Genomic DNA, 27368 nt, shown 5'->3' with positions numbered 1-27368 from the left:
AAAATGTAAAAATAGACTTGTATTTACTTCAAATAACCAGAATCAGTTCCACTTTCAAGAGTTCATGTTCAATTTGACTATATAACTGGTAAAAATGCATGACTCTAATGTATCAGTGTGCCTATAGAATATTGTGATTTCCAGCTGATCATTACTGTTCATTTACCTTTTCAGTAGTTAGTGACATAGTAAAATATCATCGATCTGTCTGGTCCTTCTTCCATTGAAGAGGAAAACTCCACCCACTCAGCTTTCTCACTAATGCTGTCCGGATCGCTCGCCGGCAGACTGCCAACGAACAGTCCACTGTTGTCACGCTTTGACCGAGAGGATAGAAAGTACGGCTTTCCAAGCCGTTATTGCGTGTTTATTTATTTTTCTTAGAATTTTCTGAATCATAGCCGCTTTAATTAGGCACCGAATCTATAATAGATAATAGTAATCTATTACTATTATCATTAATTTCTCCCTGGACGTTAACCTTCTGAATAGCTAAAGACATGTCGGTGAAAACACATGGACTCGGAGTCTTCTTAGAGCTGAGGAAAAGGCTTCAAAGTGGACTTCTCGTTGTTGGGTAAAGGAATAGTAAATATTTTTTAACATATTATCAGGAAGTGTTGGGTTTTATTAAGTTACCATGTTCTTTGCAGCTGGGCTAGCTGGCGTTAGCTAACCTAGCATGACAAAGAAACAGACCAGAAAGGACTCTCTGAGCGATATTGTAGATTATTTCAACCTTAAGACTACAGGAAGACCTTATTTGGACGTGATAAATATTAAGTCAACACATAATTCTTATTTAAACCTCGGTCTAAGTTTACTTCAGTGCTGTAGAGTTGCTGCCCTGCAGTTTCCATACGGATACATGCTGCATTATCTCCTCATCAGTTTCTTTGTCGGCCTGCTAATTAGCCCTTCCTTTGATTCAGGTGTGTTGGAACAGGGCAGCAAACCTGACAGGTGGTCTAACCTTTGACTTAAAGTGAAACACTCGAAAAGTTTTTACAAGGAAATTACAATATTATTTATTTCAGGATGAATTCCGATGTTTTTAAAACTTTATGAAGACATAATATAAATGTGCAGGGAAATATTGTGGTGGTTTTCATCGAGCTAAAACGTGAACTGCTAAGCATAATTCATAATATCCGACCCTCGTCATCCGTCGCGTATAGAAGTGTGTGGTTGTTGTAGATGCATCCAGAGTTTCACAGTTCAAGTCCAGCTCTTTCCATGTTTTTATACATGTAAACCTCTAATAATAAAGGTTTAACATATGTGTGACTACACTTTTACAATATGTGACTTCACACCAGATACATAAAGAATTTCACCTTGAAGTCTGTCTTGGATTCATGTTCAACAAAAGCTATTCAATTAAATTTAGAAAACGTTTATGAAGACACCTACTGGACATGTTGTAATAACTTGATTTGCAATTATACTAGAAGCGTAATCTGCTTTCACCTGTTAGAAAATATCATAATCGCACTATATTCTGTGAAAATTTGCGTCACTTAGGCTGAATTGAGATCTCAATTGATTGTGTTCTTATACATATATATATTCGCTTTTATGTCATTTGTGCCTCACATTAGTCAATCAACTAACTTGTCTTGTAAAGTTTTATCTACTTTAATAATATCCAGATGTGTTTATGCTTTGTGTTTGGGTGTGATCCCAGAGATTCAGTCAAATTTCAGCATCGACTTTGACTCGGCCATTCTAACCATAAATATCGAAGCTTTTGCTTCACGTTTCCAGTCACCATCCTGTTTTAAGGTGAACCTCTGCCCCTATTTGAATGAAACACCTCTCACAACATTTCGCTGCCACCATCGTTAAAGTGCATCTTTAGTGTGTGTGTGTGTGTGTCACTTATTGCATTTTGAATGTAGGTTTTAAAAAAAACCCAAACACCATAACATACAATGAAGTTTGTGTTTGAGTCAAAATATAGAAAAGTACATAGATACTTTTCAAGGAACTTTACCTTAAAATTCACAATGTCGTTGGTAATGCATCATTGTAATCTCACTCTATTAGAAATAAAATGACTGTTTGAAAATTCAAACAGAAACCATATTTGACTTAATGTTCCTTTCTTTCACTAATAATGCTAGTTGACAACGCTCTAGTTCTCAACTGGCTAGGTTTTTATTTTCAATCGTAGGTAAGGAGTTTGAGAAATTGTTCTTGTAGTGCGCAAAAATGCCACTAGATGGTGCCGTTGGGATTTAAAGAGAAGCAAAGTGAGCCGCTTGGTTTTGCCTCTTTCTATGAATGTGTAGCTATAGTACAGTTAGGTGCTCAGTAGTGAGATTTGTTGTAGTTGTACAGTGTACGGAAGAATATAATGTATAGCTACAGCATAAAAAAAATTAACTATGGATTTATTATTTATATTTAAATAACAAGGGTGCAGTGTTTGGTATTGAGAGATGAAGGCATGTCCTCTCTACTAGAAAGGTCATCAGCAGAGGGTAAACAATCTGGAATGTAATTGATCTGGACAAGATTTCCACTTGATCTTATTTGCAGAAATCTCTGCTCGGATGTTTTGAACAAATGTTGCATTCTTTTTCTCCCCCTGCCCTCTTTGAGCTAATTTTATAAAAATTTTGTACAGTTGAGGTTTTTCATGTGCTTGTAATGTGTGTACACTGCTTTTATTTACCATCACAATCATTCCTTGGAGTAAGAAGGCACAGAGCTCCTCAAAGTCTTGTTGGGAGGACGCCTGATTTGTCAAGTCCAAGGTCAGATATTTATAGAAAGTGTCATTCAACATGATTATAAGTCGTAGAAGCTCAGAAGCAATATTCAGTGATGTGGTTATCGATCAGCCTTCATTGATGGAGCACTTTTCAGATACGAGGACAACTAACTGAAAACCAAACGGCAACAAGGGGGAAAAAATGTTGCTGTACAAAAAAGTGTAGTTAATAAAGGTCAGGTTGGACTGAAGGAGTTAAAAGGAATTACGTTTATGAGGAAGAGGATAAGGAAACACTATTGAGAAATATAGAAAATATAAGAAGCACAGAGTGAAGATTATAAGTGTTAATACTGAGCTAATTAATGAAAATCATAATTTAATTAATTGCTCAACAATCGCAAACAAAATGTCACAAACAATATAGTCAGACTATGACTACATAGTCAAGGCTGACATATGTTAAAGTAGTAATAAATTATATTAATTCATAATAATCCCCCCCAAAAAAGATCAGTCACAGAACGATTGCAAAGATTTCACTCTGATCCATTCGGTGACATTTTATTTGTCTTTGGATTTTAAAATGTTGAGAATAGTGAGAAATGAACAATCAAAACGGGTCCACTAATGATTATCTAAACATCGGCGCTTCCCCCACTCCAGGACAAATGTGGCCGCAGGTCCTGCAGACGTGGCCGTCTCCCGCGGAGGAGATTCCTCTCTCCTCGTCCGGACTCCCAGAGGAGATCTGAGCCTCGCTCTGCCAGCAGGGGTCGCCTTCGAGACGGGGTCCTGCATTCACACACCTGTGGGTGAACCTGGCGGAGAGGAGCTGCACTTCAGGCTGCGAATCATGATTGAGCGGAGCGAGCGAGGTACACTTCAGGGCGGCTCCGGCATCAGCACTTCTTCCTGAACCAGTGGAGCAGATCGCTAACAAACCTGTAGCAATTAAAATACAAATCTTGGGTGAATTTCCTTCTAAGTGACATTATCTGAAGTTCTTAAACTAGAGTTTTTTGTTGCTCTAACAAGGCAGGAGAAAGTTACAGCAACAGACCATCAGATTGATTCCGCAGTCTTGTAGAGGAGTCTCTCCCCTCCTCCAACTACCTGCTATCTCATTGATTTTGTGCTCAGTAGCGGAATGTTAGCACCATTCCAAGTTTTCGAAATAAGTGCCCTATTTGTTTGCTTGCCGCCTTCGCAGAGGGACCCACCAGCATGATGGAGACTCTCAAAGCGAAAGAGACGTACAGCTTCCACTGCCAGGGCTGCACCACCCGGCTGCTGGAGGACAGGTGAGGGAGACGGCGGAGATGGGGGATTTTCTATTTTTTTCCATTTTTATTTACAGCCTCCTCAGCAAGAAGAGGACCGGTTCTTTATGGATGATGCGGCCCGCCCTCAGAAGCGATAGACTGGGAGAGCAAAATTGATGGATGGCTTCTGGGGGGTGTTGTTGGCCTGGCTGAGCTGGAGTCATGGAGTGTGTGTGACGTAGACGGCTGCACCGCCAGTTAAAAACTAGCCGGTTTTTTGTAGGGGTGTATCGATATATTGTCCCCGATAATGATCGTGATAAATTACAATGTTGTTTTGAGACCATTTTTCAGTAATATATTGATAATGGCATAATAATGCAGTATCGATCTGAAAAAAACCAAGAAACTTAAATTTTGTAACTTGATATGGAAAATGTTTCAAATATCCAAATTAAACACAACAGCAAAAAACGGTAATTGAAACAGGAAGAAGAACCACTTATAACCAAAACTATCAATACAATGGATTATGATGTCTCTTTAAGCAAAATTGACCTTCAAAAACGTGAATCATCAGAATCAAAATTAAGTTTGTTAATTTATCATGCGATTAATTGCTTATTGTGACAGGCTTAAATGTGCGCTGCTAACAACAGTCACCCCACTGTTGCCAATTTAGCTACTAGGAATCAGCAGCTCTGGCTTTTTAAAGATCAGTTATCGGCCAGAAATCAACAATCGGTGCATCCCTAACCAGGATCCAGCCATCTTCCCACTAACCGGTTTTCTTTTTCAAATCTTGAAACCGAAATATTTGCCCAGTCATGTTTGAAAAAGTCCATGTTGAATTAACAGCAATCTATCTACAGTGGTTTTTCTGCTGGATGGTGAAGTTTCACCCTAGTCTCAAGTCATTTGCAACATCTTGCAAAATCTTCCAGTATTGAAATGTTTTTGGATTAGAGGTCCACTGATAAATTGGCCCAATTTTCTTAATTTTGAGATATTTAAATGTGAAAACAATGTTACTTAGCAACTCTTCTGGCAAAAAAATAGTTATCCATCAAAATCAGAATTGACAAATCAGACTTTTCAAAAATTGGTTGAGTAGCCAGAGAACTGCAATCGGTGCACCTCTATTTTTTTTTTTTGTTTATTTGTTTGTTTTACCTTTTGGGAGTTTACATGGACCCTGGTGTTGTTACAGCAACCTGAGATGAAAATGTCTGCCTTCTGTCTATGTCTCTCAGCTGCTGAATACTAAAAATATTTGAAAAATATACATTTTGAGACAGTCGTGCTTCCGATGGAGTGTGGAAAATATATCAGTTAAAAATCATGTGCTCGTTAGGGCGTGCCGTGGTGGCGTAGGGCGTAGCGCGACCCATATTTGGAGGCCTTCAGTCCTCGACGCGGCCGTCGCGGGTTCGACTCCCAGACCCAACAATATTTGCCGCATGTCTTCCCCCCTCTCCTTCCCCGTTTCTTGTCAGCCTACTGTCATATAAGGGACACTAGAGCCCACAAAAGACCCCCTGGAGAGGTAAAAAAAAAAAAAAAAATCATGTGCTCACAAAGACGTAAACTATATCATATTCAGTGTGCTGTTTTCACTGGCTCCGAGCTAATTCACTAATATTCTGCCCTCCAAAAGAATTTTAATAGAAGACACGATGCAGTCAGATGTTTAGCTAACTTAATTTACTGATTATGAGGCCTTGCGAAAGTATTCACAAACATTTTCACATTTAGTCTCTGTACCACCACAAATTTTAATGGATTTATATCAGGCTTATGTGATCATAGGATCTGTGAAATAGATAGTAACTAAGTATTAAAACTTCATCGGTTTATTCTTTTAGAAATGGCTTTTTCAACTACCCAACTATGTAATTACAGCCGCAAACCTTTTGGGATTATCTCTACCAGCTTTCACATCTTGAAACCAACATTTTTGTCCAGTCATGTTTAAAAAGAAAAAGTCCAGATGGGATGAACTGAGCAGTAGTTCATTTATGGCGGTTGTCCTGCTGGAAGCTTAACCTTCACCCCAAACTCAAGTTTTAGGCGACATCTTGCAAGATCTTCCAGTATTGCCATGTATCAGGATAAGCGGTTCACCAATAAATCAGTCCCTATTTTTTACCAATTTTGGGAGATTGGCGATCGGCCGATTCTTGGATGTGAAACTGATTCTCAAAGGTCTGAAAATTAACCACTGTCATGAAAGAGGGTTAGGCTCAGGTCATGTAACAATAGTCACCCCACTATTGATAACTTTGCAATTTCTTGCTATGTTTATCAACCATACAGGCAAAATAAAAAATTGTTATCAGCCAAAATCAGAATCGGAGGCTCAGGCTTTTTAAAGATCAGCAATCGGCCAGAAAACGACAGTCGGTGCCTTATCTTCCCCTTTCTCTTGTAATTACAGAAAACGTTCCCCACAGCATGATGTTGCCTCTGCTCTGTTTCACTGTGTGGATGGTGTGTTCAAACTTGATTCAAATTTAGCCTCATCTGAGCAGGTCATGTGTCTTTTTCTGTAACGTTCATACTTTGTTTTAAACTGCAAACATTAATTCTTAGTATTAAGTTTCATGCCTCCTGAAGCAGTCGTGATGTCAAACGATAAAACCAGAATCAGTCCATTGAGCGTCTGACTCTCTCGGTTTTTCTCGTTTCCTTTCCTCCAGAATGTTCTCACGAGTTCTCCCTCTCCCCAACGGCAATTGGAACGCCATCGTGGACGACTGGTGTTGCCACCCGGATCCGTTCGCCAACAAGAAGCTGCTGCCACGAGTCGAGGACTGTCTGCTGGGGGACACCTTCGTCCTGCTGGCCCGTGACGCCGGCTGTGACCACACTCTGACACAAGAAGTGACCTCTGTCGGCAGTGCCGATGGTCAAGATCCAAAGGTGAGATGGCATTGAACCTCTTTGTTTTTGAGGGCAGCAAAATGGAAAAGTTGGGGCGGTTCATGCCTGTCGTCTTCACAGGCACGATCTCCTCAGACTGCTCCGGCAGTATAGTCCAACTCCAGCTCCAGATGAAGATTGATCTCCTCTTTCTTCCATTAGTCATTCCTCGCACGACTCGCACTCTGCGTGACTGCAGCTGAAAGGAGCTGGAAAGTAGTTTCAGTGTCTGTCTCGTGTCGTCCTTTCTCTCGTTCGGAAAGCAGCAGCTCACTTGTGATTTTGTTTGTGTGCGCAGAAACCTTGTCACCGTTTGGCCCTTGTCTCCTGCGCGAGCTGTTCGTCAGTGCTGGGAGAGGCCATCGCGCCAGGTCTGCACCACTCCTGCTGGTTTTATATTTATTTTTTAAAATAAAAAGGCCTTTCGGCGGTGCGTCAGAGAGTTTTTTGTTTACGTCGCTGTATCTTCCAGGGACGCTGAAGCTGTACATCACCCAGGTGGTGGTGCAGCCCGCTGTGGGAGATGGAAGGCCTGACGCTTCACTGAACAGGCACGCTGCTGCTTTTTGTTTTTTATCTCCCTTCTTCATGGTGACACTTTAGAAACTGGTTAGGAAAATACAACGAAACAAAAGGTCTGTTATCTTAGGAAGACGAACAGACTTCCTACACAGTCTGGAAATGATGGAGTTTTATTGAAGCACTTTGAAGGTCTGGATGGATATGAAAACAGAAAATATTACTGAGATATATTCATTCACTATTCCTTTCCTTCCTTTCTTTCATTCGTTCCTTCCTTCTCTCCCCACACCATTCACCGTTCCTTCCTTCCCTTTAATGTTTCCTACCTTCCATCTTGTCTTTCTCCCATCAGTCTTTTCTTCCTTCTTTCCTTTCCTTACTTCTATTCTTCTGTCCTTTGTGCCTTTCTTTCTTTCCTTCCATTCTTTCATCCTTTCTTTCTTCCCTTACTTCTTCTTTCCTTCGCTTCTTCCATTAACCTTTCCTTCATTTACTTCCTTCCTTCCATATTTTCTTCCTACCTTCCTTCCTATTGTTCACCTGCATTCTGTCTTTCTCTCTCTCTTTTCCTCCTTCATCCCTCCTTCCCTTCCCCTCTTTCTTCCTTATGCTCACATGGCTGACAAATATAAAATAGTAGGACTGATGGAAATGAATGAACTTGTGTGTGTATTTTATGTAGATCTTTCTTCTTAGAGAAGACGGTTGCAGCCCGTCTGCTGGATCTGTCCAGCTCACTCAGCTCCTTCCACTTTTCTCTTCAGACGCCTGATGGGAAAGTCGTCTTACTGGTAAGATGGTGGACAGAATGAGGCATATTGTCAGTGGCAGTAGAATTGGTCAGTTCCAGTATACCATCAAGCGGCTCAGCTCTGACCACATAACGGGGTTCAGTGTGCTGAGCAAGCAGACTTTATCAGGGAATAAAACTAGAAAGGGACCCGCCGCTGCCAGAGCGTTTCCAGATTGTAATGTCTGTTCATTCAGTTTGACCTGCTTTACAAATGCGTTGCTGGCTGACAGCGAGTCATAAAAGCGCCCTGAGACTCAGGCGACCAGTAGCACTATAATCAATCTGGTGTGAAATTGGATCAGTACGGAGCAGATCTTTTTACAATAAAAGGAATATGTTGTAGCTTTATGGGTTTCTCTGAATCCCAGAAAAAGTTTGAGAGAGTTGCTACAACACACTACAATAAAGAGCCAACTTATACTGTTATATTTTATCGTATTCTATACATTCTCTTGAATTTAGTCTGCTTTGTGAGTCACATGCTGTGCTCCTTCCTTCAGCTCTGGCTGCTGAACGCAGACTCCATCATCGCCTCGGTCCCAGAGACGTGCGTCAGGGAGGGGGGATCCAGCGGCCCCCCCACTCCTCTCAGTCCATCACTCAGAGCTGCCAGAGCCCTGAAGCTCCTCTACATCAGCTGCTCCGGCGCCAGCACCCAGCAGGGAGAGTAAGTGAGGATGTTTAAGACGTCCTCAGGCCTCATTGAATCTTTGTTTCCTCTTCTTAATCACGGCTCTTCGCCTTCTGGATCACCTGCTCCGTCTTTACCTGTCACCAGATGAAAGATCGCAGGTGAACAGATTTTATTTCCTAATGCAACACCCTTCGCTGCCGTTCCCTGTTCATTATAGCATCTATTACTTTTTACAGAAGCGCTTGCCATCAAAACCTCCTATTCTCTTTTTTTATTATTTGGCTCGAACTAGTATCATTAAAAGCTCTTTTTATTCCCCCTTTATAACAAAAAGACACAAAACCAATTTCAACAACCTTAGATGGGAGATTTACGCAAGGAGGAACGTTATCATAGTTAACTAAAACTAACGAAAAGTGAAATTAAGAAAACATTTTCATTACCTGACATGAATAAAAGCGGCAGTTAATGGGGAAAAAAATATAACTATCTGAAACTATATCATACGTTTATAAAATTAACTAAAACATACCAAAATTATAGCTATAATATCCTTCTTAATATAGATTTAGTGTTTGTTAATCTGTTAACTTTTAGAAAATTATCTGTTTTTTCCAAAAGATTCTTGACATCAATGTTAAAAGTTATGTTTTCATCAATTGCAAGTAGATCTGGGCATTACATCAGCAACAAAATATATATCTCGATAGACACGTGGGATCTATATCAATTTTCTGTAATTTCACAAAATTCCAATCAAAATTCCGCACAGCATTCTGGGTAATGTAGGCAGAGGGGAAAATTCATACTCAACCTCTCACAGAGAACTAAGCTAGGTGGGAGGCATCAACTAATTCACTCACTCTTCTGTTACCTAGCAACAACTTAAGTAAGCTGCACAGCAGCAGTTTCAAGTTTTGCCATCTTCTGTCATAACTGCTGAAAAATAAAAAAACACAACACTATTGGGTGAAAGCTGTGGATAAAAAAAGAAAATAATGACACCAGTTTGGCAGTATTTCACATATTTAAAACAAAAGACTAATAATTATTAATATGGACTGATGTGAAACACTTATATTGTGTTACAATATAACAACCTTATATTGTTTATCAACTTTACCAGCTGTATCAATGTTTGTAGGAAGACACAATCTCAATAGAAGAACATTTTGAGGATTAACTACAGAGTAGAACAGCAGGAACTTTCTTTCTGTGGGAAAACACCTTAGTTTTCGTTGCAGAGTTGTTGCAATTGTAGCTTTATGTGGTCAAAAGCAGAGTTCAAATGCTCAAAAGCCTGTGCAACTGTTGACAGTATCATCGGCGTAAAAACGGACAGATGCGTTTGTGTCTGTCCGTTTATGTTATTTATAAATTTAGTGAATAGTGTGTGTCCTGAAACTGACCCTTGAGGTACCAACCATATCCAAAAGGCCAGAAAGAGATTCATTAACTTTAACACTCTGCTTTTGATTATACAGATAAAAAATGAACGAGCTGGAGAGTACAATGTGTCAGGCCAAGATTAACCGTGTCAGAGGCCTTCGAAAGGTCAGTGAAGAGGGAACACAAAGCAGTTCTTGGTGTTCAATGTGTGTATAATGACATTAACCCCCTCAGGCCTGAATTTTTTCTAGTGGACCAAAAAAAATTTTACTCGGCTAATTTTTAAGCTTAGAAATAAAGGGAAAAAGAGACATTTTATCTTCTTTTTTTATTTTTTATGTCCATTGTAATGGACTTCTCGACTAAGTAAGCGTAGAATGTCTTGAAACTTTCTATACTTTTCCCATAGAGTTTCATGCAATATCTAATTAGGCATGATCTCAACCTTTTAAACTGGATGTCTGCTTTTTTGTTTATCAGTGTGCATGTTTGAATAGAGAATATATAATACAAATATATATAATACAGTAATGTGTCAAATGCGTTGGCATGTTATTTGTAGTAATGTAAACAGATTACACAGTTACCAAACTGTTGACAAAGCATCAGCTTGCTGGGTATTTTCATGTAATCTCTCATCTTTGATGAACACCCTTCAAGCAGTTTCAGTGTGGCACAAAACACAGCTGGATTTTACATGTGTTACAGTAGAAATGCGTTTTTTTCCTCTGTAGTATGGCTTCTTGCATCTGCTGGGTACTGACTTTTTTTCCAGATTTTTGTGTGGAATAGACTGATAATTTCATCTATCAGGACACCACCACCCAATGATTCACTGTATAATGTGAACACCTCTGGATGAGACACTTTGAAAAACTTTGACTGCTTTACTTCTCAATTTACCATCTAATTCCTATTCGCACGTGGCTTATTTCCTATATGCAAGCACTCAAGATCAAATATATTTCAATGTACAGTCAGTTCAAGAAAGTCTGGGAGTTTAAACTCCATCATTGAAAAAATAAAATAACATAATATCATTAACAAATCACAAAATGGCTATGAAATGCTCAGATATGCTTCTTTCTTTGCACGGCAACTCTGAATAATTAAGGGTTGTACAACATACACAAACTCCTGATGTCCACTGGGATGGACACTCAGTTTTTAAAAAGATCCTATAATTTCATGATAGACGATAAAATTCAAAATACCTTCAAATACTATGACTGGAAATACTTAAAATTATACTGAGAGTAATTTTTTTAAGCTGCTATGAACATAAATTAATATTTTTGATGGAAAACAGATGCTTACTTCTCCCTGTCTCTTGTTTCATACAAATGCTCATTTTGTCTGATGCCTGAAACTCACTAGTATCAAGTTAAGAGTCTAAACTTTATTGTTTTTGTTTAATAAGACACCGATCTGTCTTATTAAACAATCCATCATACAAATAACAAATTCCTTAATTGTTTTATTGGTTTTATCCCAGAAAAATATCATGTCTGTTCCAGTGGGCAAGGGGTCTGAAGGAGTTAATTACTTTCTGGCTGCACTTTCTGCCTGATAACTGTACATCCGAACCACTAGTAGGCACCACGGTGGTCAGACAATTAGTGTTGTCATGAGTTGGCAGGTACAGTAGCCTTAGCAATGTTCCTTTTAAACATCATCCATCAACTGATTAGATTAAATATTTTCCCCATATGTTCTGGGAATCTTTTGTTACCCAACACTGAATGCAGTTAAAACTGCGGGGTTTGCTGCCTTCTCTCGTCCGGCCCTTTGTTATGTCGGTTCATTTTTCAGACCCTCCCGTGAGACTAATGTTGTGTGTTTGTGAGAATTAATAGTTGTGGGATCCATTCCAAATCCGTTCTGGTTTGCTAATTTACAGTAAGACCATTTTATAAGGGCAAGATGTTGCGAAGAAATGAGCACTGCTCAGTTTGTCTGACATTTTTGGGCGAAACATTTCTGCAGACTCGACCACAGACACTTAAGACAGACTACTGAGCAGCTGCTGCAGCTCTCATAGCAGTTTTTTTTAAAGCCAAGAATCACCTTGTGATAAAGATGAACCCAGCAGATTTTGGGGCCAACTTTATAAAGTTAAATGGAGTTTAAAAATCTGGATTTTTCTTTAAGAAATAAAGTTGACAACGTTCAAAATGTTTGTTAGCTTTTCTGTTGTAAGTCAGAGGTAATTTTTTTCTGCTAGAAGTAGAGATGACATCCCTCTGTGTGTGATAAAGAGAGAAATCCCTGAAAAAACACAGTTTTAATTTTAAACAATGGCAAAATTGACATTTTAAACAATCCTTAGAGAGCCATACTGCAAGTTAGCATCACAAATAAAAACAACAGTCTGTGTGTGTTGGAAGATACATTAACTCAAGAGATTTCCAAAAAGGTTGCTAACATTTACAAGTCTAGCAGAGATGTAAATTAGGGATGGACCCATTTGAAAATTTGGGCCTATATCTATTTCCGATATCAATATTGCTAAAACTGATATTTATCTATATTGTATATATTTCCCTACACATTTGACACTGTATAAAAGTTACACCACCACCTATATTTCTTTTCTGCTTCGGTTTACATTCCCATAATCCTGTGCTGCATCTCCATCACATGGCCAAACAAATACTCCATGGACATCCTGTTCCACTCTTCCTCCTGAAACACAAGATGACAACAAGATGCAAAATTGCTAATATTGGCTCAGTTTTGCTCATTGGACCAATATTTTCAATACTGTCAGCATAAGGGTCCTTTGTGGACTTTAAAAGGTTGAAACTAAGATGACCGAAACAGCAAAAGTACAAACTTCTCTGTTTTAGCAGTCTGAATGAACAGCTGTCTTCCTTCTGACATCATTTTAACCACATGACTAATACCAAAAACGGCTAACATTGCAGCAACAGTCTCCACACTGAGGAGTGGGGTTGTTGGTGCAAACTGGTGTTTGGTTGTGGTGCGTGTCGGTTCAGATTGATTAGTGTGCAGGCACAATGAATCGTATGTGGAAAAACACTGTCCCATTAAAGCTGACTTAATAAATCAGTCTGTTAACAAAATCATCCTTCAGTTCAGCTTGTTAATATTTCCTTTCGGCTTGACTGCGTCTCTGAGAAACGTGTAATAAAGAGAAACGCCCGACTGCTAATTTATTTAGTTTGATGAATATTGGGAGATCTGTATTTACTAATGTGTAGCAATGTTTTATCATGAACTATTCAACCTTTTTGTCTTTTAATTGAATGTAACATTTCGAAATGCAATAATTAAAAATATCATTTAAAAATAGCTTCTTAAATTAGGATTCTTTCCCTCTGTATTCCAAGTACCATGGTGGAAAATGAAGTCTAGTGACAACTATTACATTACCATCACTGCTCCAGCATTTTGCTTGCCCTCCTCGGATGTGTAGATGAATTTTGCAGGATCAGTTGAGAATTACCCCACTAGAAGATGCTTCCTCCCTCATTATTTTCAACTGAATCAGCACTTAACATCCCCCCCCTCCACCCCCTCTCCTCCGTCTCTCTCTCATCGTCCTCATCTTCCCTGCAGCCAGCAGGCGTGAAGACAGAACACGGAGGTTTTGTTGTTTCCTCCGTTTTGACAAGCCCACCGGCTGACTGACAGAACGTGTAATTACTGGGAGACAAAAGTTCGCTAAAAGAGAAAGCGGTCTTCTCAGGCAAAGCGGCGCGCCTCACGTTGAGTGATGTGATTTACTGTAAGAGTCGAGTGGCGCATGGGAATGTGAGCGTGCTGGATGCTGGGAGATGTACGGCTGTTGCAGTCAAACTTTGACATGCTAGCTTTTCACCTTCGTGCTCCAGCTCCTCACAGAAAAAGAAATGCTCATATTTGCAGCTCAGTGTCTTGTAAGTAGCTGCTCAGGTGTCGATCACTCGAGTGCGACGGTGTGTTTATGTGTTTAAAAGAAACATGGCTGTCTTGATTTGCAGAGGGTAACAATAACACATGTTTTCTCTCCCTCACCTGACTGCGAGTTGTCCGTCTACCAAACTTACCAAAGGGTTTTCTTACTCAGAGTAAATCAGTAGGTGATACATTTAAGCTGTTGTCTGATTTATTTTTATTTTTAAAAGACTATAGACCATGTAGGGTTGAAATGATTAATCGAATGAATTCCTCATTGAAATAATCGTCAATGAATTAAGTAATTGATTAATCGTTGACTGGAGTATACAGACTTAAAAAATTGTCGAAGCTGAGAATTGGTAAGGGACTTTTATGGATTACACAATATCTGTAATAAATTCAAACATGTTCACATGACGTTCTGCTTTAACGTTTACTGCAATTGGCTTGGAATAATTCCATCCTAAAAATACAACGGGGATTTCATGTGATTTCTTGGCTTTCCCTTTTTAACACATTTCCAAAACGCACAACAAAAGTTTCCACTTTGTCCTAATTTTGTGCAGAATTTTCTGATAAGGGATTAATTTAATGCAATTTGGAATAAGGCTGTAACATATAATGTGTGGAAAAGTGAAGCGGTGTGAATTCTTTCTTATTGCGTTGCACGTCGGACATGCGCAGGAGCTTTTCTTCAGCGCTCGAGTGTTTTGATATATAAAACCAGCGTAAGAACGTGGAGTCGATTGATGGCCACATCTCCGGATTACAACAACCCCTACATTACTCAAGACATCATCATTTCACCCCAAACTTTTCCTAAATGTCACCTTCTTCTCCCACTTTCCTGCAGGTATAACTGACTCTTCCATTTCCCCTCTACATAATTTACTAGCATCCTTCATCACTCACCTCTGACAGTTTAAATTAAATGTTATGCCTGGGGAGCTGAATTCCCCCGGTGATGACGGCCTTCCTATTTGGGATACAGTCGGATGCAGTCGGCTGCAGCTGGGGGTTACAGTACGTCTTGTTTAAACTGCCAATAATTGGCTGGAGAATCAGTGAGCCGGGGCCTAAGTGGATTACTCTTGTCACCTATGGTAGAGGCTCGAGGAGGGCTGAGTGAAGTGTGTGTTGTCGTCGTCTTTTAGCGCCTTGCAAAAGTATTCATACCTGATAAGCTTCTTCACATTCTCTAACAATTGCATCCACAAATTTCTTGTATTTTGGGAGCATTTTAGTTGATGTTCCTACACAAATTAGCTTGTAATGGTGAATTTAAGAAAAAAAACTTAAAACACAAAAAACTTTATTGGTGAATAAACAGCAACCTGGCAACCCAGGAAAATTGGCAGCATTGGGATGAAGTTATGCCTAAACCATAATCAAGCTAGGTCTAAGGAGCAAAAAAATAATAACTTTTTTTTTTCTGAATTGGCATGTTTGTATTAAGCAAATGTATTTTGTAATTCCAAATTTGCGCAATTATATGGTCAGTAGAAACGCAGTCGGTGTGTCTAAGATGAGGATGAAAATGATGTGTAACCAGAAATAAACATGAAGCAACATTGAGCTACTATGTACCACAAATCTAGAACAAACTTTCAGAAAACTGCAAAACAGCTGAAACACCGAGTTCCTTTAAATCAAGACTAATATCCCACCTGTCTAGAGGTGCTGTTGAGCCATAATTAATGAAACATTGACTAACATATGTGAATTGTATTGATGTTTTTGACAATGGCACTCGATAAAATGTAATGTTAATGTTTGTTCTCAAATTGGTGACTCTAGAATGTTTATGTGACTTTTTCTTTTTGTGTTTCTATGATTGAAAGCACTTTGAGCTGCCTTGTTGATGAAATGTGCTATACAGATAAACCCGATTGTCTGCCCAACAACTATGTTGTTCTTTGAGCTGATTGTCTTGTTACACGCCTAAGATTAACTGATAATCTACTGTACGTGATCTCCAACAACATCAAACAGCCACCGTTTCATTTGTAATTATAAAATATTCCACTTCTTGAAAGCTATAACATGAATGTATCTCATGAAAACTCAATTGCTATAAAAGTAGAAATCATCTACCCAGTAATAATAGTACATTACCTCATGCTACTCTATGCAAACACACTGTCTGTACTAGTGAAGGTTGAATCCTATCGTTCTGGGGTCAGGGGTTAGGTTTTTATCCTCCACTATCCACATTAGTGCAAATTCTAATTATGCCTCATTTTTCTCTGTGTAAACTTACAAAGTTGAACTAGCAGACTGATTGAGACTTCTGTGCTTCATCTTGTGTAATGCTGATGCACTCACAGTAAATCCCAGCTCCTCTGTATGTTTATTTTCAGGATTGTTACTAGTTGGGAGGTCAACTCCATCGGACACCCCTTGGTCCTGCCGCTGCAGGTGTGTGAGGAGCTGCTGGAGGTGATGGATGAAAGCAATTCCACGCTTCCTGCCTCCATGCGCTGCATGAGGTGCTACGAGGTGAGGCATCTACAGTATCTTGCGAAGCCGCCGATAATGACTGCAGCATTATCAAGGATTTCTTTTAATCTTCTCAAAGCTTTTGTAGCGAATCGGTGTTTTGAATCCAAAGAGACGCTCCAGGTCGTCTCATTGATCTTTATCCTTCTGTAAAAAAAAAATCTGGTTTTAGCTGACAGCAGTCACTTACTCGCTCTGTTTCAACCTCCGGCAACTTGTTGTTTTCTGTACTCAGTGGTGCCTGACAATGTTTTCATCCTGCCTTAATTAATTTCATGATTCAGAACTTTCACTTTGCAGTTTTGCTTTGCGGATTAAGTGGAACAACTGTGAGTTTTTACTTATTTCACCTTCTGTACGCTTGCAATTGTGCAACATATGTTGAGTTACCCAGAGTTGCAAAGAAGACCCCTTTTGACTTGATAATAGTTGTGCAGTTTGCTGACATCTCTGCTCTCAAAGCTGTTTTTAGCTTAGTAACGGGAAGGTAATTAACACTTATTATCCTCAACTTCCTGCTCACAATGTGAGGAAAGTAACTCCTACGCTTTAAAGTTTCCTTTCTGCTGAATATAAAAGGTGGAATGAAGACTTGTGACTAGCTTCATAATGCAGTTATAACTGAGGCTGGACAGATTGCAGTTACCTCAGCAATCGCCGATTTTTAAAAAGCTTGACCTGCCGATTCCGATTTTGGCCAAAACCGATTTCTTTTGTTGGGAAAGTTGCTAAGTTGGCAACAGTGGGGTGACTGTTGTTAATTGCTCATGTGCAGTTGTGACCTGATAGGTTGATCTACATAAGATTAGATCAGTTTCACATGTAAGTATCGGCTGATTACCCGAAATTAAGGAAAGTGTGGTCGATTCATTTTTTTCACCCCTTATTAAAATTTCCTAATTTTTCCATATTGTGTTGGAAAACATTCACATTCAGAATTTTATGCCCTTTTTCAATAAAAAGCCACACATTTTCTTCCATTTACATATTCACAAAACATAATCAATATTTATTGTCATTGTTATGGTACCGTATGGTATTTGGGCATCATCTGACAAAGATGAAGTGCATAAAATTTGAGCTATGCTTATATTTGTAAAGGGACAAATATCTCTCCTTATATGTTAAAGCTTCCTAACAATAACTATCAATGATTGAGCCTGAAAAGAAATGATCGTCACCCATAGAAATCGTCAAACAGTATTCTGCTACATCATGAACTCCGATATACTGCTGATGTCAACAAACTAGTTGGACACTGATGCTAAACTAACCCAGATCCTGGTTCAGTTTGTCTGTAAAGTTCTCTGATGTAGAAAATACTCTTCTAGCTATTTTGGAGACATCGGAGAAAGCACTTTTGCAGTTTCCATGATATTTTCTTTTCAGACATCATTGCCGCAGTCACTCCACAAATGAGACAAAGATTTGTAAATAAATAAATAAAATTCCTCACTATTCTGCTTGTTACTTCTTTGGAAGTACCAAACTGTTCTTCCTCAAACTTGCTGCCTCATCAGCTACCTCGGCATTTAGCGAGGGCTGGCTTGCCCTCAAATTTTAGCTCTCATCTTACAGCTTGACATGTCTGCTTTCCAATTTTTAGATTCAGTAATGTCTTTTTTCAAATTTACATAAATGAAGAAGTTATTTTTTCAAAAGCAATACAAATCAGCAAATAGGGGAACTGATGTAGTCTCTGGGGCTGACCAGGTCCCTGTCGGTGCCAAGTCTGCTACTTCTGATCTATGTTGTTTAATTAGTCTAGAAAAGAAGAACCTTTGTTTTATTATTATTGTCATTTTTTGCTGTTCGGGTAAAACTAGCTCCCATTTGCTACTTCACAAAACTGTGTTTTTGTTTTTTATGCAGGGGACGGGGGCTTCTCCTCCCTAAAACGATAGAAAAGCAGAGATGCAACACGACACAGTGTTGACTGAGAAACAGTGAGAGGTGAACTGATGCAATTCAGCACTTCCTGATAGGAGCTGCATGCAGTAATCTAGAAGCCAGATTGTAGCCTGAGATGGACAGGAAGTGTCGTGAGAGATGCTGTTAAGAAAGTGCTTCAAACTCCTGGGTGACAGAGGTGGAGGATGAGGCTGACAAGAAGATGGAGTAGCTGATGTCTGGATATAAAGAGGCTGAGTAGTCGAAAAGCATTTTAAAGCTGTTTTTAACGTAATCCAATTAAAATATGCTCGGCTTCTTTGTATTTCCAACATTTTAGAAACTTATTATTCTCTATATATCGTCAACATGGATATGAAGAAGGGAACATTAATCTGAAATAATAGTTTTATTACAGTTGAAATAGAAAGGTTTGACTTATTAAGAGTTATGGTTGTAAGAAAATGGCATCGCATCATTTCTTTTCTGAAGCTGTAACGAGATATCAGACTAAAACACCAACAGGCTTCATTTATTTATTTTTAACTAAAGGCTGGCTCACAAAGCATTACCAAGTTTTTTTTTCAGCATGGTGAACTATGTCAAAATAGAGTGTTTTTGGTGCAAAAGCCTATATTTATGTCTGAGACTTTTTTCTTTTTTTGTTGAAGTGTTAATCAAAGTTGCTCTGAGTTGCCCTGCTGTGTTGAGTCAACATTTACAGAACACTCTTGCTGACAGTTTGTTTTATTACATAAGCACTTAAGACGTTCTTTCCACTTTTACATAGTTTTCTTGGCAGCATTTGGGATCCTAGTCAATACTGGTACTGCTTGAACTGGATTCCTCCACACTGAACAGATACATATATATATTTAAAGCTTTATGAAGATTCATGACCTCTTACTTTTTGTGTGAAATTTAAAACAGGAACCTTTTAAGTACCGTTTTGGCATCAGGACCCGATATGTCTAAAACGAGGTAAAAAATTTGTGATTTGTCAAACATTTCTTTCTGTAAACATAAAAACCTGGGACATTTTTAAAAAATTAAATTTTTCACATAAAATCTGCTCATGAATTATGTATGCTGTGCTGCCTTTTGAGCCGATTGTATAGTTACATGCCTCATATTAAGCAATACTCTAAAATAAGTGATCTCCAGCAACATCAAATTGCCACAGTTTTCTTGGAAATTATAAAAAATACCACTGCTTGATTGGTTCTGCACAATGTATTGTGAATATATGATCACCAGGACTGTTTGGAGAGCAATAATTATTGGCTAATATGTTTTATGAGTCCTGAAGTTGTATTTTTCCTTCTATCCAACATTTAGCCACAGGAGCAAAAGTCACATTAGACATTAATGACATTGCCAAAAAACTTAAGAGTCACTTAGACTAGGAAGCACGGATTAGAAAGAGGATAAAAAAGAGAACGGGAATATATTGGACTTGATATCATTGTAATATTTACTGATTTTATCGCCATCACAAGATTTTCTAATACCATGCACCCCTAGTATACATCATACCTAAACTTAAGAACTTTAAAAGTAGAAAGCATTTACGTAAAAACAGTACATTGTCTCATGCTAACCTATGCAAACACTGTCTGTACTAGTGAAGGTTGACCTAGGATCATGTTGTTTTGGTTTTTCTTTTTAGTTGACATGTTGCCATACACACGAATTGCTTGGTAAGATGTCTAGAATGAATCTTGACAATCTCATTGCTGACCTCACATTTACCTCTGAGATATGATGCAGCATCATCACTGGTGTTAAAAACAAAACTACACCATCGAGCACGGCGGTAGCATCATGGCAACTTTCAAAATGCTGTCTGTATTCAAAGCAACACTGTAAATTTTAACCCAGATAACATGAGTAGCTGTGTTTCCATTACAAATGTGCACAAAACTGTTGATATTCTGATAATGTTGAAAAATCACAATTTTGCAATTGCGGTCTAACCATTAAAAAAGAGACGCAATTAAAATCACACATGAATAAATGTATTCACGCTACAAGTCATTAGAAACATGCCGCACCATCGTCCTCTTACCCCTTCCATGCCGTTTTCTTCATTTTCTGTTAGTAGTAACAGACAGTTGTTGATCACGTTACTTTTGTGATGTGAGAAAGTGTTTCCATTGCAGCTTTACAAAATACACTAAATTGATAGTCAAAAAAAAACCCACCTCATCCTTGCGCAAAAACATGTCGAAATTGCTGTTTGAAGTAAGCAATTTTATCTTTGTAATTCCAATTTGCGCAGTTACATGGTCAATGGAAGCAACTCTTAATTACTCGTAATCATGAATGTTATGATGTGTCACAAAAAAGACTTAGAAGCTTTTCTACACTCCAAAATGAAAGGCCAAAGTTAGAAACCGCAACTATATTATCATCCATTTAGGGCTCACTGAGGCGCTATGACAACCAACCAGAGCCATACCCAGTGATGTTGGTACCACTTTCATCATGACTAGTCTTAGTGTCTGCTGTTTGAACTGTGCCTCTCCAAAACTCGTGAGCGTGTTCATTTAACAGTATGTAGCCATTGTTCCCATCAGAAACATGTTTGTCATCATTCCTGTGGTGAATCAGAATGTTTCAAATGAGTCCTGCAGCCTGAAAAAGATCAATCCTTTAATATATGAATCTAATGTTACTTTAATATCCTTTTTTTGTTGTAAGTATTAAAAACTGTACATGCTTCGATAAACATCCACAGCAATTCTTCACTATTTTCTCTGAAAAGCTACAGAAGCCACCCACCACAGCCTGTCCCCTCACAGCGACGAGAAAAACGCTGACCTGTGTGAGTCGGTGCGTTTTTAGTGTAATTTCAGCACCAGTCGGTGTCACAACCCGGCCTGCGGAACGTCTGGGTTCCTGCTCTCCTCTCGCCACCGCCGGCGTAATGGGCTGCAAAGTAGATCCAGTTCAAGAGCGTCGCTCTTCTGGTCAGGGGGAAAAAAAGAACGGTGCCTGTCTTCTTCCTCCACCCACACTCACTCCTCCATTAATCTCCTCATCACTCCCACGGAGATGTTAGAAACCGGGTGATTTGCATTAAAGAGATGAGCAGGTGCATCCACAGCTTCTTTGATTCTTTTTTCTTTTTTTTAATAAATGACCTCCCCCAACCTGCTGGCATCTAGAACGATTGTTCACGCGGCAACGTCTAACAGGAATTCATCAACTGAGCCGTGGGTGTTTGACGCCGTCCTGTGTCACATCGGTTTTTGGACCCGACGCGTCCGTCAACATTTGAAGCCCCGGCCACTGCACCGCTTTGCATGACTTCGTTTGCATTCCTGATGGGAAAGTAGAAGCTGTTGAAGATGTTAATCTGTCACCTGATATCGCAGCGTTTTATCACCAACTTTACGTCGGAACGGTTTCTTGGCACACGGGCCTCGTCGCTGCAGCAGATGGAGTGGTGAAACAGATGTTAATAATGATGGCTCAGTTCTTTCATGTTTCCGTGGAAACAATAGCAGATTCTCCGGCATGCACCATCGTGCTACCTCAGCCAAGCACAGCGAAGTCTATCTAGATTCAATACAGTTTTATTCAAACTGGTGATGCACCTATATGAAAATTTGGGCCAATGGTAATATCCGATTTTCATGTTGCCATTATGGCTGATAAACAATATTTACCGATTATATATTTTCCCCGTCCATTCAACATCAAAAAATAAAACTCAGGGTTGTTGATCGTGTGAGAAATAACGACCAAGATGAGAATTATGGCCCCAGTTAGGAATAAGCATAGAAATAAATTAAAGGCTCAGCCGAAGAAAGTAAGATGTAAAAAAAATAAAAAATACCGTACTATCAATCAATCAACTTTGATTGCATGAAGGCAGGAAACGGGCAACTCAGAGTGCTTTACATCAAAAAAACAACAAAAACAAAAAGTCATTAAAACATGCTACAGTCACCAGTTGACAAAACCAGTAACAAATACTGCATTTTGTCAAGTGACATCATCAGAATCATCAGTCCACGTCAAATATGTTGGTCAGTGTTCCATTTTTTTATGGTTCAAAGCAGGTGGGTTTTTAGCCTTGATTTAAAGGAACTCGGTGTTTCAGCTGTTTTGCAGTTTTCTGGAAGGTTGTTCCAGATTTCTGGTGCAGAGAAGCTGAACGCTAAAAGAGTTTGGAAAATGGCATAAACTGTATGGCATAAAATTAAATTAATATTTGAATTTTATAGTTAATCCTTTTTCTTTTAATTTCTTGTTTTTAATTTTGATATATTGTCATCTTCCTAAAGTAATGGCTTAAGTACTTTTTTGCCAAAAGATGACATAAAGGGGGGGAAAAAATTACATTTGGGAAGAAATGACCTAGGCCATTACTTTAGGAAGGTGATAATATTCATTTTTGTTTTTTTCCACAGCGTTGTACATTCTTTAAAATGTATTACTTTTTAAAATTGCTGTAGATTTATTCTCCTCCCAATAACTTTCCAATTTCTGACCCCTTTATTTGTCTCCCACAACTACTTTCCATTTTTCTGTTTTGCGGTTCTCGTATGAATATATTTTTTAATGCGCAGAACATATTTGTTCAAATTTGTTAGGTTTTTTTTTTTCTTTTTGGTACATTTTTTGCACAAAAACCACTATATTTATTTCTGTAGCTAATGTCAGTAGCTGGTAAAAAGGGAGTTTAGCTCATATTTTCAGCTCCGCGTGGTGCAGACACACCCATCAATACAACAAAGTAGCATCATGTAATTATATAGGCCAGCAGCCTTATTATCCGTTTGAAAGTCCTCTTCCCCTGTTCCTTTAATCGGGTTCTGCTAGTCCTCGCCCGTCTCGGTCTGTTTCTTCACATGGAAGGAAACATTCTCCATGCTGCCTGCCAAGGTTGAAGTGTTTTGTTTGATAAGCACCTAGCATCAAAGTCTGGGATCGCTCAACTCCCTTTACCAGCAGCCCTTTGTCACTGTCTCAACACCTTTAATACCTCAGACATTAAATAACCACCTCCCGCTTGGAGGAAGAAGGCATCAACTGAGGAGGTTTTGTACAGATGGAAAATTAAAGTAGCAAACACAATCTGCCCTAACAACTTGTTGTCTTACCCCCAACATTTTACTGGTGTTTCATATTTGATCAAATCAAAGATCCAGAGCACCCTGAAGCATATAATGTTCATTTTAATAGGCTGACCTACAGCCAGAAGCCATGAAAGAGCTCAAAGTTTGTATTTCACAGTTGTAAATCCATCTGAGAAGACTTTTTGTGCATCTTCTCATAAGACTCTCATTGATCAACAAGAAGGGGGCGGGAGAGGCGGACTGTAAGAAGAATTAGCTTTAACCAGTCACCCGGCTTCTGATCTTTTCAGTTTGTGTTTATAGCAACAATAACTTTCGGTCCAAATCTGGCCCTCCATCTCGTTTTCCACAAATTAATTTCAAAATCCCATGACTATGTGAAACGTAGGAAATTTGCCACCTCAGAATGAAAAGCATTGTCTGACTGTTTCTCCGGATCGTTCTGAGATGTTTCGTCAGCGAGATCAGTTTTGAAATCAGCCACAGTGTCTTGCAAAGTTGACATAATCAGGTGCTTGTGACTCTGAACACACCATCCCCCTAATTACACACGGTAGTGGCATTGTCATGATGTGGGAGAGAGCAGAGATGCGGGTCGGTTCTTGAGAAGATGTCAATTCTTGTATTTCGAAGGGGAAAAAGTTGGAGAGGCTAAAGAAGATTTGAGGTTTGCTGTCCAGTCTCAGAGCTACAACAGGGTGTCTGTGCATCCTTAAGATGTCTTAAAAAGTTTTAAATTCATGTATCTAAAACAAAAAAATTTAATTTGGCCTTTTAATACATTAATTACAAACCTAAAATATTGTCGTGGCTGGATTATTTAATCTCGTATTAACCTGCCGAGAAAGCCTACTACCACGATAAAACAACTGTTTTTATCTCAAGATATAAAAATAAAGAATTTTGTCTTCTCGGTAACTAAAAGCAAATATCAAGCTCCTACCGGATTTATAAACTTTGCCACAATTTCAAGGTCTAGTCAGAACAGAACCTGTTAGCCTAGCCCCTCTGCTCTACCAAGGAGCAATTAGCCTAACCTGGCCTTCCATTTACTCTAGTAATGACCTGTTAGCCTAGCATAACCTAGCCTTCGATCTGCTCTAGTAATGGGTCGTTAGCCTAGCTAGACTAGCTTAGTCTATTGTAGTTTTTATAAAATTTTTTGTGGGACTTTTTTGTTAGGGAAAAGTTTGAGTTTCACACAGACATTTTCACTGTGGTCTGTGATTTGAGGAGGTTAAGGCTACTGGTTACATGTTGCTAATATACCCTTGCTAGCTAGCAAGCCATTTTTTGCCTCTATCGTGGTTTAGGTACAAATTTATGGACATTTAGCTGGATGACATTGGTCTTTGCCACTTCCTCACTTCATAAAACAGTGTCTTTTGTTGCAGGTCGTCTTATTGAAGGATTTTAATTTTTTATTTATTCTCACAGCTTTCCCATTTTAAATCCAGTTTTTCATCTTTTAATGGATCAACTCTCTCCTGCCGGTACCTCCCACCTCTCTGCTGCCCAGACTCCCGGGCCTCTGGTCTGGCGGTCACCGGCTCTCATAGACTCCCTCTGTCCACTTCACCTCTAAGTTGCCATTTTGTATCATTTGTATGAATTACGGCGGATGCGCCTGAGCGGTGAGCAGGCACTGGCACAGGGACGGAGAAGACAGGGCCTTGAGTGTGGCAAATGCCCTCATCCATCATCCCAATATAGAGCCCTCAGTGGAGCGCAGCCATTGTCTGCAGCAGGCAAACACCCAGGAAGAGCAGATGGAGGGAGAGGACGGCGCTGAGCCCGTTTATTTTTCTCGCCTTAGTTTATGTGAATGTGTTTTTTTGTAGTTGGTTAGATCGCTACCATCTGTTTTTTTTTATTATTTCTGAAAACGAGTCAATTCAGATATTTTGTTGCTGTCCTATAAGTAGAGGAGAGAGATGCTGTACTGTTGAGCTTTAAGGGAGGTGTTCAGGAAGCATTTTTATTTTTATTTGGCTTTCTGAGATCTAAAGAGATTTCTGTCTTGTGAACTTCTTCCATAGGTGGCGTACCTGAGACTATGAGATCTGAGGGCACACCTAGAGCCTGGCAACTCTACTGAGTGTTTTTGAAGATGCCCTGCTGCAACTGACAAAGGAACTTCTGAGCTTCAGTCAGTCTCCTGTTTTTCTGTACGGATTCAGCTCAGTGTGGAATGCAGAAGGTATGAGATATCCTGAGCACAGCGTGGTTTTCATGCTGAGACATGACGATTCCAAGACTAACATCCCGGCAGTGGTAAAACTTGAAAGACCTGAGTTTTTGGAGAATTCATCATTTCACTGTAGTTAATATTTGTTTAACGTGTATGTACAATAATTGTTCTTTTACCATTATAATAAACATAACCTCTTTTTTACCACAAAAAATTGTTTTTGATTTGCTAGAAAGGAATGCTGGTGTCTGTGTGGAACTTTGTTATTTTACTCGGCTGTTAAAGTTTCTTGTACAGGCAGATCAGTCTGGGAGTTGACGGGTTTTTTTTCCAACATGCATGTAGAAGTACATGATTAATGCTGAACAGACATTATTTAAGTCAGGCCACATCTATTTTTATAGCACCTTTTGACAAGGTAGTTCAAAGTGCTTTACATGTTAAAAACTTAATACAGTAACCAATTGTGAAACAATGAACATTACATTTTCTCAACTCAAAATCATAAAAAAATAATCAAGGATATGTACATCAAATATACTGATCAATGCCGCAGTTATTGTTACCGTAATCAAAGGCAACTATAAGCAGGTGGGTTTTTAGCCTTTGATTTAAACAAACTGTGTTTTGGGCCTCTGTCTCTTTAAGAAAGCCTCTGTTTCTTTAGGAAACTCCATCTTCAGGTAGACATCACAACATTGCTCCTCTATTAATGTTTTTACCAGCGTTGCACTGAGAAGTAGCTCGTATATTGAGCTCAGTAGATGAGAAGGCCCATCAGGTGTGTACTGGCTAGTCTGAAGGAGGTGAGTGGGGAAGGGCCGCTCTGTGAGGCGGAAGCTAGGAAACTGCAGCTCTGAGGAGGAGTTTTGTCCTCGAAGGCGGAGCTAAGTCCCCCCCAAGCGTTCTGCACTGCTGAATGGTTGCCACAGGAAATTAAAGGATTAATCTCCTTTAATTTGTGTCTAACAGAATCAGTATAACAGAATCAGGGCAACACTCCTGGTATGTTTTTGATGAGGGAATGACATAACACGATGTAAAGCTCAAAAAAGTTGATTTCATATAATACTGCACCTTCAAAGTCCTTTTGCTAGATTTTCTGGATGCCAACCAAAATGTGACCACTTGTTTATCATTGCATTGGCTGCAAAAAAAGTCACGCCAGCTGAGAAAAAGCTCACAGGTCTGTTAGACACACGGCTGGATCTCCCACTGCCAAAACACCCCAGGAACACAGCATCCAGTGCGAACAGTTCTCCTCGGAAAAGCAGCACGGCGTAATATCTGCCCGCACGTCTATTTTTACAAGGTCCTGGTAGGAGCGAGCGGGGAAACGTCTACTACTTGACGGCGTGCCTGGATCTGCTGAATGCTGATGCAGCAAGTGACAATTACGTGTAAAAACACAAAGCGGTGGAGCGACCACCGAGGCGGCAAAGCACAGAGTGAATTGGCTAATTAACTACATCTAACGCCGAACCGTCAGGGGCTTCGCATTTCCTCTCGGCCCTTTCTCCACAAGTGCAAATGAAGTAGGCTCTAAATAAC

At 39.3% G+C, this 27368-nt stretch overlaps 1 protein-coding gene across 1 annotated transcript; it reads left to right on the top strand.

Moving 5' to 3' along the window:
• Positions 1-280: 280 nt before the first annotated feature.
• ube3d (ubiquitin protein ligase E3D) lies at positions 281-26031 on the top strand. Its single transcript, XM_032559274.1, has 10 exons — positions 281-577; positions 3386-3597; positions 3933-4023; positions 6684-6906; positions 7205-7277; positions 7379-7457; positions 8111-8219; positions 8722-8888; positions 16508-16646; positions 25666-26031. The coding sequence occupies exons 1-10, from the start codon at positions 501-503 to the stop codon at positions 25684-25686; spliced, it is 1191 nt and encodes a 396-aa protein (XP_032415165.1). The 5' UTR covers positions 281-500; the 3' UTR covers positions 25687-26031.
• The last annotated feature ends 1337 nt before the right edge of the window (positions 26032-27368 follow it).

This window comes from Xiphophorus hellerii, chromosome 3 (genome assembly GCF_003331165.1).
Source record: "Xiphophorus hellerii strain 12219 chromosome 3, Xiphophorus_hellerii-4.1, whole genome shotgun sequence".
Classification (NCBI taxonomy): domain Eukaryota; kingdom Metazoa; phylum Chordata; class Actinopteri; order Cyprinodontiformes; family Poeciliidae; genus Xiphophorus; species Xiphophorus hellerii.
This window is presented reverse-complemented; position numbering and strand designations above follow the sequence as displayed.